The 12,723-nt window shown below is 50.2% G+C and overlaps 1 protein-coding gene across 4 annotated transcripts in view; it reads right to left on the reverse strand.

Annotated features, from left to right (window-relative positions):
• Nucleotides 1-1,643: 1,643 nt before the first annotated feature.
• Nucleotides 1,644-12,723, reverse strand: part of HOXC4 (homeobox C4) — a 38,400-nt gene continuing 27,320 nt past the window's right edge. The window contains exons 1-4 of one of the 4 annotated variants that reach the window (XM_070788992.1): nucleotides 10,078-11,158; nucleotides 4,392-4,508; nucleotides 3,310-3,754; nucleotides 1,644-2,825 (exon numbers count right to left, since the gene is read on the reverse strand). In XM_070788992.1, coding sequence (XP_070645093.1) covers nucleotides 2,470-2,825; nucleotides 3,310-3,748 — 795 coding nt within the window. In that variant the 5' untranslated portion in view covers nucleotides 3,749-3,754; nucleotides 4,392-4,508; nucleotides 10,078-11,158 and the 3' untranslated portion in view covers nucleotides 1,644-2,469. Of the gene's footprint in view, nucleotides 2,826-3,309; nucleotides 3,755-4,391; nucleotides 4,509-4,606; nucleotides 5,073-10,077; nucleotides 11,159-12,723 lie in introns of those variants that run through there. The other 3 variants (XM_019960401.2, XM_019960400.2, XM_070788991.1) reach the window with 3 other exon arrangements.

Raw genomic sequence — 12,723 nt, forward strand, 5'->3', positions numbered from 1 at the left:
TGTACCTTTAGCAAGTTCATCTTAACATATAGAAGACAGTGAATTTCCCTCCCCTGTGTTCATCCCTTCCACTTTAGGGAGGAGAAAGAATACATTCCCCTGAAACCAAGTGAGCAAAGTTAGGAAAAGATTATGAATCTTAATTTCCATTGCCCCCTCTTTCCATCTTAACTTCCTTAAGGGATTGAAAAGACTTCCAGGTCCCCCTCTCACACCTTCCCTTTTCCTAAGAGCAACTAGACCCCCTTTTCCTGCCCCAAAGCCAATTGCATCAAGATGATGGGAGCTACAGTCAGATTTGGCCCCTAATTCACTTGATTACATAAAATCACTCCAGATAATTGTTGGCCCTGCTTCCTCACACTGTAGGCAGCATGTTTTGCTGTCCCCAGGGCACCATTGAGGGAGGGGAAAGTAGACCTACAGGACCCCAGCACGCACACACACACACACACACACACACACACACACATACCCAGCAAGTGGTTCAAGAGGAAATAAATCCAAAGCATATCAAACAGCTTTTCATAACTTGGTTCCTCTGTTGCCTTTCACTCCAGAATTTGAGGAGAGAGGACAGCAGTACCCATGGCTTCCCTACTTATCCCAGATCTCTTATCCCTCTCTTTTCTACTTCTGACAGCCCTCCATCCTGATATTTGGATAAACTGTCGGAGAAGCTCACCAACTACCCCTTTACCTTCTCCCAACAAACAAGCAAAAATTTGAGCAGGCCTTGCTCACAGCCTGGTCTCCAGGACTAGAATTCTTTGGAGACTTTGGCTTAAAGTAATCATTCAGGCAATCCAAATCAGTTTTTTGTTTGTTTTAACCCCCAAGGAAGCAATTTAAAAAATTTTTTTCTTACAAGCAGGAAGTCTTGTTCCTTCAATCTTCAAGTCCTGTGGAGACCTGGGAGGTTGTAGGAAGAAAGGTGATCCCCCTGCCTCTCCCTGTGTCTTTTCTCCACATCTAGCAGGTCCATGATAAAAGTTGGTGTGGGAGGGGGGGAGCAGGGAATAAGAGTGCTTCATTATCTCCAGGCATCAGGCTTTGAGGCCTACCCATGCAAGAGGGCCTCCCAGGCCTCTGGCCTCCACTTCACCCTTCTTTCCAAGTCTAAACAAACAGAAAAGCCATCCTGACAGGTCACTTTGCTGCTTTAGAATCACCAGCTCAAAATGTTTCTTCTTTTATGACAACAGGCATGTTGAGAGGCATCTTCCTAATCCTTCAGCCCCAAAGAACTCCCCAAAGATGAAAACTCTTCTTCGTCCCCACTCCGTAAACTTGCCTTCTAATCTGCAAATTAGGCAGGCCTACTCACCAGAGGGAAGGGAGAAGAGAGGAGAGAGGAAGAGACAAAGAAGGCACCATGTTTAACTCTAGAAAAGTGAGACCCCCCAGGAGAGTCTGGCCCCTACAGACTCAGGGAGGGAGTGCCCTACTCTTCCACATCCCCTCTTCTGACATCCTCTGCCCCAAACCTATTGCTGGATCTTCTAAGGACCTTGGGAAACTGGAGTTGAGAGTTAAGATTTGTGTATTTGCTTAGAGTAAACTTCAGCAACTCTAGAGAGAAGGTGGGATGTTTCCAGGCCAGAAGGAGAAGGGGGAGAAAAAGAAACCATCAGACACTGACGTAAAACTAATTCACATCCACTGGTTTATTATTGATCACGGGGCATTTCACATCGACACTAAAATTCTTTATTGCAAGTTTTACAATAATCAAGTAAATTCAGTCCAAAAACACAATAACCATGATGGGGGTGGGGTGGGGTGTTCTACCTATAGACTGCCTCTCTGAACTGAAAGTTCATTTTTATTTTCTTTTGGCTCCTCAAACTGAACAGCTCTGAGAGGCTCTCCAGATGCATTTAGCTTTGTCTGCTGTCTTCCCCCTTCTCCTCCCAGCTCCCCCCAACAATAATACAAAAGAACTTCATAGCTTTGTTCTCCTTAAAATGACTTCCCCCTCACTAACCTCCCCTGGTGCATTTTCAATGCAAAAGGCCTAAGGAAAGAGGGGGGAAGGAGGAGGAGGAGGAGGAGGAGTACTGGCTTAAAAATCTTTTTCCTTCTTTCTTTTCCTCATTTCCCCTGAAATGCACCCAAACCAGACCATCACACCTTGCAATATATAATTTTTGCAGTTTTTTTTTCCCTTAAAAAATAAATAACCCCCCAAAATGGCCTTAAAAAAAAACAAAAAACAAAACAAAAAACCAGCAGGTACCATGCTAAGACAACATCACATGCTTAAAAGGGTCCTTAACAGTGGAAAGGAGAGAAGGGCAGGGGGCTTGTTTATCTGTTTTGTCTGTTTGGAACTGACAAGGGGGAAGGTGGGAGGAAGAGAGAAAAGAACCAAAATATATATATATATTAAATTCTATAAATAAGAGTCAATTTGTGTGTGAGGGGAGGATGGGGGGCCTGGGATAGGGGCAGGGTGTGAGTTATGTTTTATAACCTGGTAATGTCCTCTGCCCGTTGCTGCTCCGGCGGCGTGGCGCTCTGGGAGTGGTCTTCAGAAGTGCCCGGGGTGGCTGCGGAGAGGGTGCTGGGCGCAGCGCCGGCCGGGGGCGCTGACCTGACTTTGGTGTTGGGAAGTCGGTGGTCCTTCTTCCATTTCATGCGACGGTTTTGGAACCAGATTTTGATCTGCCTCTCAGAGAGGCACAGCGAGTGGGCGATCTCGATCCTTCTCCTTCGGGTCAGGTAGCGATTGTAATGAAACTCTTTCTCTAATTCCAGGACTTGCTGCCGGGTGTAGGCTGTCCTCGAGCGCTTGGGTTCCCCTCCGTTATAATTGGGGTTCACTGAGGGGAGGGGGGAAAGCAAATAGTGGGGTTCAAAGGCAGCAGGCTCCCCGTCCCCCACCCTCACCCCATCCTCAGCTCTGTTGGAACAGGAGGAGGGGGTGATGGAAATAAAGTCATCAAGCTAAATGGGTTATAAAGAAGTTGAAGGGAGCTGGAGACTTTGTAGTGTAATAAGAGGGGAATCCTCATTGTAACGACACTGAATTATTTATGCGCCCTTAGAAAGCGAGCATAGTTTTCACACATACATAACAGATCGTAGCACATGGCTCGGACTGCCCAGAGTAGCTAAGCCATAAAATTTATGGGGGATGTAATTACCCATTCTCGCTCGTAAATCCAGTTCAATTGTGCTAACCCAGAGTCGCTCCTGGAGAGAGAGGGGGAAGGAGAGAAAGGAGGACGGGGCCGGCGGGGGCCGAGGAGGGTGGGGAGCGCTGGGGAAGAGGGGAGGGGGAGAGCAAAAAGCAAAGTTGCCTACCCGTGCTAACGTGGATTTTTTTCATCCATGGGTAGACTATGGGTTGCTTGCTGGCGGCGCTGGAGGGATGGTCAGGGGCTGGCTGGCTGCAGGCTGGCGGGGCTGGGGACGGGGAGGCGGAGGCGCCTGAGAGAGGCGCCGGCTCGCAGAGCGGCTGTGATTTCTCGGGGTGGTGGTGGCCCGCCTGGGCCGGCCCGTGGCCTCGCGAATTGCCCGGCCCCTGGAGACTGGTGCAGCTATACTGGCGCTCAGGGTAGCTAGGGCGCGGAGGCGGTGGTGGGTACAGCTCCTGGTGGTGATGCTGGAATCCCGATTCCCTGGTCCGGCCGTAATATTCCGGACTGTGTTCAGGGATGTAGCTATTTTGCGAATATTCTTCGCATGGAGGAAATTTCGGATCGATGTAGTTAGAGTCCATCAAATACGAGCTCATGATCATTAATTTCTGGAGTGGAAAATAATTTTTCTCGCTTTGTCGTTTTTCTGCTCCATAAAGCCCTCCTACTAGCTAGCGACCCTGTAAAGTTACTTTCACCATGTGACTCCGCCGGCCAATCACACGGAGCAACCCAGTCCCCGGATAAGGAACCGAATCGCTTTATTCAAAATGTATCCAATTTTTTTTGTGTGTGGTGGTGGTGGTGGTGCTGGGGGGTGGTGGTGGTGATGTGGGGTTAGCTGGCAGGGGCTGGGGTGCCCCCAGTACACACCCCTCCGACTGACAACGCTCCCCTGCCAAAGGAGATGGGAAGTCCCCAGCTCCTTTCCAAAGCCTGGGCATTGGGAGGCTGTTGGGAGGCTGTGATTCAGCCCCCTCCCAGAGTCTCCCGTTGAACCTCCGGTGTACCCCTCGGGCCTCGGCTCCCGAGCTTTTCCAGAGATCCCCATTCATGGCGATCCTGTCTCAATCTGTGTAGGTCACGGGGCAGCGCCCCTCTTTCGCAGGAAGAGGAAGTTGAATGAGGACTGGAGTGGCGGTTGGATGGGGAGGGGCCCAGGCTGAGCCCAGGAGGCTGGAGAACCTGTGGTACCCCGCCATCCAAGGAGACCAGAGTCCAGCCCTCTTCTCCATACACACTCACCCAACCCTCTGGCCAGGGGGCCGGCGAGGCAGGGTCCCAGCTGGACCAGGCAGGTAGAGGCAGCGGGATGCAAATGATTCTGACGTCATTTCTGGAGGTCTGGGGGTTGAGCCCCCGCTGAAGAGAGACAGGAAGTGGTTGGCAAAAGCATAGTTCAGAAAGTGGTTGGCAAAAGCATAGTTCAGAAGCCTTGCCCTCCCCAAGTGCCCACTGACCCTCCCTGCCCAGCCTGGAGCAGAGGATCTCTTCCGCTGGCAGTTGTTTCTGCTCTCCATTCTGCCTGGCCTGCCGCTTTCTGACAACTACCTCCAAGGCCGGTTCCTGAGGACTTGGGGCAAGGAGGAGAGCACTCTGCCAGGGGCCAGTCCCCTGGGATGGTGCCCAGCCAAGGCCCTGGGAGCTCTTCCTTCTCCATCCCCACAGAGGGCAGACCTAGCTAGGAGGAAGGCCTGCGTTAGTAGAGCCTGCTTCCGGCCAGGGATTGTATCCATGTAACACATGTGTTTACATGTAAACACGCATCCCCAAGGGTCAGCTCCAGGCTGCCTTCCAAAAACTGAGGGGTGAGCTCACGAAGCTGGGGAGGCTGGGCGGGACTCGGGGGTCTCCAGTCCATTCCTGCACCCTCCCCTCTCTCTTGCCACCCACCCACAGGAATAGCCTTGATGGTGGGGTGGCAGGGCCATGGAGGAGGGAGGGGGCAAGAAGAGCTGCTTTCTGACACCCCCCCCCCCCCCCCCCCCCCCCGCCAGCTAGGGGTGGCCACGTCATGCCACCAATTCTAATTAACTGATCCCATAACTCAGAGTTGGTGGGGGTGGGAGAAGGGAGAGCCCAGGGAGGGAGCTGGGTCCCCTTGTTGCACTTGATAACAATTATAGTTTAAAATCATAGCTTGCCGGGGCTCGGCTATATTTTACTTGATAACAATAAAAGTGACACATAAAGTTAACTGTTTATGTTTTATTTATTAGACTAAATCTGCCAGCGGTGGTAGGAGCGCTTGCCTCGTCGCTACAGCTTTTATAGGGCTGTAAAACGTCATAAATCAGTCTCGCGGAATCGCCCGCACTCTTTGTGTCGGCGGCGGCGCAGGGCTGGCGGCCGCTGGCTGCCTGCTCCCTCCTTTCCACGAAAAGTCGTAATGTGATTTTTTTCCCCTCTGATTTTATTATTATGATCGCCGCTGTGATTAGTCAATCTACCTTTAATTCGCCGCCCTACGCTGCCTCCTCCCAGCCCAGCCTGGTTGACACTTGAATAAGTACCTTTTAAAACGGCATAACAACTATTTGAGGGTTTAATTAGAACATCTGCAATTAAGGGAATGAGGAGGGGAAAGGGAAAAAAATAAAACCGTTGTGAGAGGGAGGCTGAAGGCAGGAGATTCCCAACCTGTCTCTCACCACCTTTGGGATGCCAGAGAGGGTTCTCACTTCCAAATTAGGGCTCACCTTGAGGTTGGAGAGCTGGGCCACAGCAGATGCCCCAAAGGACTGATTCCCTCTGCCTGGGCCCGTGGCCACCTTTCTTCCTGCCATGTTCAAGCCCCCTACCCTCACCCTAGGCTCACCAAGAGCCAGTGCTTGGGAGTCCCTGGAAACCTCTTGCCCAGAGGTCAGTGCCCACTTGCTGCCACTAGATGGGTGAGAGAACCGGAATTCCCTGGAGGCTGACCACCTCTTAGAGGCGATTCTCAAATTTCCAAAGTACTCCTGCCCACTCTTATCTGGGACCCTCTGCATGTGAAGATTGGCTGGTTTGGTTGGAAGAGGAGCTTGAGACTCTGAGAAGGTGAAGGCTGCTGCTTAGTTGGTTTATTATTGGTGCTGGGGGGTGGGTTAATTACAAGTTGTTAGAAGTGCCAAAGGGAAACCAATGCTGACTGCTGTCCTACAGAAAAATTCTGAACCCAGCCCCAGCCCCCAACCTGGGGAGAGGCAGAACTCCAGGAGCTCAGGTAGGGTGGGGGAAAGGTTGCTGAAGGAGAAAGCCTTCCAGCCCCACCCCCATCCTCCCTTCTAGGCCTGCACCTGGATCAGGCTGCCCCACCCTATGCTGGCCAGGAATAGTCTCACCTCCACCTGGCTCCCCTCCTCCCAGCCCTCACTGTCACCTTCTACCAGCCCTGCCCCCGCCTCAACTTGCTTTTCTTCCTTCTTTTCACCCTCTTGGGCTTGCTAGGAAGTCCTTTCCAAGGCTCGGCCCATCTTACACCCCCACTCCCCAGGATTCTGAGCTCCTGCAGGTGCGTTGAGGGAAAGGGAGCACGAAACCCACTTTGGGCCAGTGTGTGTAGGCAGATCCAAGAGAGTTCAGATGCCTTCAACTGAATGCCAAGTCCATGTGCATTCATACTATTAATATTTATTGATGTATTAAGTGCCTCCTTATGCAGCCATAAATACGTGGAGTTTTCTTTCCAGGTTTGCACAGCTAATTTGACATTCGGATCCAGAAAGTAAAATCTGGGAGATTTCCCCAAATTTGTCCACATGTATCTACATCATTTACCAAAAAAACTCTCTTTGGGCTCCTATATCTCAGTAGCAAGAAAGTCGCCTATCACATGAAAACAGCAAGCCAGAGTCCGCTACACAGACACACACATACAAACATTTTCACCTGGATATTATTGCGAGCATAGAAATAAGATCCCTTCTGAGGGCTCCTGTACTTAGCGTTAGCTTAATGGGTTGGGGGGGGCCTAAAGCAGCTCTTGTCCGTGATGAATCCTTGTATCTCCTTTTGTGTTTTGCCCTCCTGCCTCATCAGCCCAGGGATCTCCAACCCCTGCTCTGCCCTCTACCTCTCTCAGCCCCAATTTTATTTTTTTAATTTTTTCTGATCACCTTTTGCCAGCCTCCAAACAATCACTCGCTGAATGCTACCCGCATCCGCCCCCCCATATTCTTTCTAAATCTCGATCTGGTTTCTCTTTCGGAAACGTGTTTTAGTACAAAGCGCTTCCCTTCTGACACCGCTGAAGAAAAATATGTGTCCATTGTGTGCGAGGCCTTATTGTGCCCGCATTACCATACTGACCGTTGGATAACCCATATTCCTCCCCTCCCCAGTAACAAGCTGCCGGCTGAGAGACCTCAGCGACTCCACTGATTCTCTGCTGCATTAAAATCTCACCTCTCAGACTCCCTGGATTTTCCTAGGGAGAAAAATAGTGAGAGCCAACTCAGGATTTGGCGGGCAAAGAGAGGGAAAAGGAGGTGTCATTCCTTTCCCCACTCTCAGAAGGACAGGATGTGACTGTATGCGCGCGCGTGTATATATGGTTTTTGTTGTTGTTTTAGAGATTAAACATCACAACACGTCTCTTTCCTCTTCCTCAAATAAATTTGACTTTTAGATGGTATACCATCAAGTAATTCATTCCATTTTTTTTTTCTCCAAGCAACTTGCAAACCCCCAAATAAAGCAAGGCTCCCATTTTCCCCGCTGTGTGTGTATTTGTATATATGTATGTGTTTTGTCCCCTTCTAATGCCAGCAGGCAGGGCTAATGTATGCAAAAGAATATGCAAATGCTTAATTGATTTTTTCTTAAATCTCTTGTCAGTAAAAGTAATGAATTGGTCTAAAATGATTTTAATAACCCAGACGTGTCACCAGAAAATACTCAACCTTTTTTTTCTCCTGGAATCGCTTATAGTCTCAAAAAAAAAAAGCAATCATGGAATGTTAATTTGCCCCCCTTTAAAATATTAAAGATGAATTTCTCCTGTTTGTTCGGAGACCATAAGCAGGGTCCTCTCGTGAATTTCCCCCTCCTTGCTTTGCCTTCCTTGGAATTCAATTTTCCTCAAATCTCATTTAAAGTGGCTTTTTAAAAAGTGGCCGCATTTTAATATTGGTTAGACAGAGTGACCTGCATTTCACCTCGGGTGTTTGACTTGTTCCAATAGGTCACTGCCATGGGGTTATTGATGGGGAAACTCCATTGAAATTTGTCTCTTCGCAAATGGCCTTTAGATCTTCCAGTGAGTTCAATAACTAGTTATAATGTGGAAGGGGAAAAATGAAGGCCCTGGGCTAACGAATTTGATGTTTCATTTTTATGCTGGAGAAATTGTTAGTTAGAGGTTGGGTTCCCCATCCTCTTCTTTGCTCATCCTGGCCTCACTGACCCCTGCTCCCCACTCTCGTCCAAGGCTGCAGGATTATATCCTCTTTAAAACTAGGGTGGGGGTGTCCCTTTCTCCCCTTGATGAAAGCTTTAATTCTTATTTTTGTTGTTGTTATTGAAAAATTCTGACAGTGCTGCAAGAAGCTTGCGCTGCTGAGTATTTCTAACTTGAACTTTCCTGTTAGAGGTGGGTGAAAGGACTTTTACTTTTAAAGCACTCTAAATGTGGTTTTGAAAGATTTAGGAATTAGGCTGGCTTAGGGTAGCTTCCAGAGAGCTGACCTGGTGCTCCCAGAATTAAGAAGCCGATAGGAAGGTGGGGTTCCTTTTGGGGTTGATGAGGGCATCTCAAAATACTCTAATCTGTTCTTGGCCTCTGAGCTTCCAGGGACTCATGGGTTGAGGCACCCTAGACCAAGGAAGGCAGAGACAAGGATAGAGGGAGAATTCCATGGAGCAGGCAAGAGAATCCTGGGTCTCCTCCAGAGTCAGAAACAGAATTCATTAGTGGGGACTTGGCCCAGGAACTGCTTGCTGAACTTCATAAGAAGGGTGCCTGGCAAAAGCCCAGTGCCCCCAAATGACGCGTTTTACTGGAGAGAGCAGAGGGGAAATTATTGGGGTGGGTGATGAAGATTTTACAAGGTGTCCCCTTTTTTCCTGGAGTTCTTAAGGAGTGGGGGAGGAAAGGGCAGGGGAGGAAAGGTCTTCATTTTATTCTCCCCAATTACAGCTAGGTCGGAGAGCCAGTGACTTCTCCAGAGAAGCCTCTGTGAGAAAGGGCTGTGGAGAGCTCTTCTTTCAGGCTGACCCAGCCATACCCAATCATTACCATCATTAACCTCAATAATAACAAGAACATCATTTCTTCACAAACAGAGCTCCCTGTGTGCCTTCTTTCCTTCCTCCAGAAACTCTTCCCTTTCCTTCTCTGGGGTCCCTGGGACCCCTAAGGGATCCAGTTAGCTCAGGCCCAAGTTTCCCCTTGATAAGCCTACCCACATCCCTTCCAAGCCTCCCTCCTTAGATAAGAGTCATTCCAAAAGCAAGCCTGGATTCCCAGGCTGGGGGAATCCAGACCGAGAGGAACATGTAAGTGCCTGAAACTAGGGTACCACCTTCCTCTATCCCCTTAAACCCGGAGGCAATGTCTTGGTGCCACCTGCACTCTCAGACAAACTTGCCTGGACAGATCCGGGCACTCCTGGGATCTGGGGAGCCGTCTTTCACTGCGTGCCGCAACCCCATAAAAAATGAGGGAGCCCGGAAAGGCCCATCGGTCGGTTTCAGGATCCGGCCTGGAGGAGGACATGCAGCCTGCTCTCCCCAGACGAGCGGGAATCAATAGCGATCTGTGATAAACCTCCCCGCAGCCCCTCGCGCTCCGGGCCGTGGCGGGCGAGCCCCATCCCCGGGCCACTCACCCGCCTCGGCCCATACCTTGGCCGCCTCCTCGGAACCCGGGACCCCCAACCTCTGGCCTCGCCCTCTCCCCGTTTTAATTACGTAATTGATTTTCGCTTTGGCCGCGCCGGGACGCCTCTACCTTCAGACTGTTTAAATTTTTCGGCTCCCTTTTTGCATTTCCGAGTCCTCTTGAAGGGCCGTCATTTAGAGACTGGCCCTCGGGCTGCTGGGTCAGGGCTGGGCTGCGGCCTCGCTCTACACTCCAACGAAATGGTCCTCCGGGGCTGGGCGGCGCGGCCCGCTGTGCAGCCGGCCCACCGCGCGGGGCTCCCACACTGCGCTCCTGCCCATCCGCTCTGCTGAATTATTTTGTGCTCCATTATTCTCTGATAGAAAAATATTCCGGGTTGGAGTGAGCACTCCACGCCTGGGCTCGGAGCCGGGCCGCTCGGCTTTTTTGTCTCTTCACCGGCATGAAGTGTGTATGTCTGGGAAGGTCAGGATGGAGACCCGAGGAAGCGCAATGCCCAGGCTGCAGGCTCGGCGGGGAACTCCAGCCTCTCCCCCCAAAGACCTGGCCCCGCTGGCGGCCCAGAAGCGCCGGAGAAGCGGATTCGGCTGCAACTTTCCGCCACTCGGCCCGCGTGGAACCGCAAGGCCGGCGACCCCCAGCCCGCAGTGGGCTGTTGGGTCTGATTTTCTCCCCACCCCCAGACAGAGGCCCCAGCACTCCGGCAGCCCCAGCGGGCACCCGAGCGGCCTCTGGGAGGAGGCACCGGGGTCGGCAACACGCGGGTCATCCCTACACCGGAGTGACCGAAGGTGAGGCGAAGAAAGGGAAAAAGGGGAGGCATTTTCACGGATGGGAAGACCAGATTTGGGGTGGGGAGAGGACGGGGAAGACGCGAAAACTTAAAAAGGAGCCCCTTCTCCCACCGTGGCTGACTTTCCCTGTCTCTCCTCCTCCGGACAAAAAAATAAAAGAAACCCTCCTTTTTCCTTCCTAAACTGCTGGTCTCCTGCTTAATCTCTCATCTATTTACAAGTAATAAACACTTCTCTGATTATTCTCCCATGTCCTGTTCATTCTTTGATCTTTTCCAACGAGGCAAACTATGAGTTACTATTAGCCCTATTTTATGATTCTATTTTTCCCTCAGGGAGAGGAGGGAGTTGGGAATGTCTTTCTCACTGGGGAAGAAGTTCAGGGAAACTTGATCACAACCTTCTCCCCTGTCCCCCACAACCTGCAACACCCCAATCCTTGCTCCCCCAGCCCCCCTTCCCCCGCGGCAATGTTGCCGGGTAAATAAGAGTCCGCCTGCCTGGCTATTAGGATTCTGGAGACGTTGGCATCTGTAGCAATCATTAGTCAAAGCCGCGGAAGCCGAAGGAGCCGAGGAGTTGGACAGAAAAAATCTTGGAAATGATATACAGGAGCCGCGGAGGCATCAATCCCCGGCCGATAAGAGCTCGGCTGCCGGGAGTGAGGCAGCCGCTTAATTGGGCCCTGGGCACCAAGAACAATTGGGGAGGAGGCATTTATGGGTAGGGCAGTGACCCTCGCACCATTTGGGCACCCTCCAAAAATAGGGGGAGACTTGAACATCTTTCCCCAAATTTCAAAGGCCCAGTTGTGTTGGGGAGACTCATGCTTCCCTCCCTCAACCTCTCCACCCTGAGAGCCAAGAGGAGCATAGTCCTAGGACTCTTCCCTTTTCTCTCCCTTCTTAGCGGCTGTTCTGGGAGGTCCTGCAGGTTGGGGAGATTGGGCTGGGATTTCAGGTCACAGGGAAAGCCTGGAGAGGGCTGTGGTCCCTAGAGCAGGTTTTTAGGAGGCAGCTAACTCCTTTGGACTCTATTTAGTGGGAACCTTGAAGACAGGAACAGAATCACTCTCTTTAATAAGCAAAACAGCCAGAAAGATATTTGTTCCCTATCCCCAATAAAGGCACTCACCTTATGTCTTTATTGACACAGAGATAGACAGAGAGATGAATTAAGTTTATATCCTTCTGGAGGGAGATCTATGCCCCTACATATAGATAAATGTATTATGGAACCATCTCTAAACATACTTTCAAATATTTAAGTTTGCAGCAAAACTGCAAAGACTATAAAGATCTCCAAATATGTAGCTTCAATATGTAGCTATTTTATGAGTTGGGGCTTTTGCATAAATCTAGATAAATTTTTCAAAATAGAGATTGAGCAACACACTCAGAGTCTTTTTCCAACCAAGGGGAAAGAAAAAGCTCACCAAATATTCATCCAGATATTTAGGGAGTGCTGTACCAATACATCCCAGCCTATACATCCAGCACTATAGAGAGATTGGTAATGTGCACACAGAAATCTGACAGAGGACTGTTATGTTCACTGTGGATCTATAAATCTAAAGATCTATAAATCTGCATTTAAATGTGGAGTAGAGAGATATGGAAAACATACATCCTATTATACACGGAGTGATCTATAAATATATTTTCCCGTATACAGCTATGGAAGTGCTCAGCTCTCTATAAAGGCAGTGTATTTGCATCGAGCCTTAGGAATGAGGGAGATTCTCTGATGGTTGCGGGTTTGGGATGCCCCAACTCAGACTTCTCTGGGAAATGAAGGAGAGTAAACTGGAGCCTGTGCAAGTAAGTGCTAAGAGGGCCCAGGAATTCATATAATCTATGGCCTCATTTCCAGCATACGGGGCATTTCTCTGGCTATGGATAGGAGCCCTGATGTCTGGGCCTGAAAGCATCCTAACTTGTAGCCTGAACTGAGACAGAGA

The sequence above is a fragment of the Bos indicus genome, chromosome 5 (genome assembly GCF_029378745.1).
Source record: "Bos indicus isolate NIAB-ARS_2022 breed Sahiwal x Tharparkar chromosome 5, NIAB-ARS_B.indTharparkar_mat_pri_1.0, whole genome shotgun sequence".
Lineage (NCBI taxonomy): Eukaryota > Metazoa > Chordata > Mammalia > Artiodactyla > Bovidae > Bos > Bos indicus.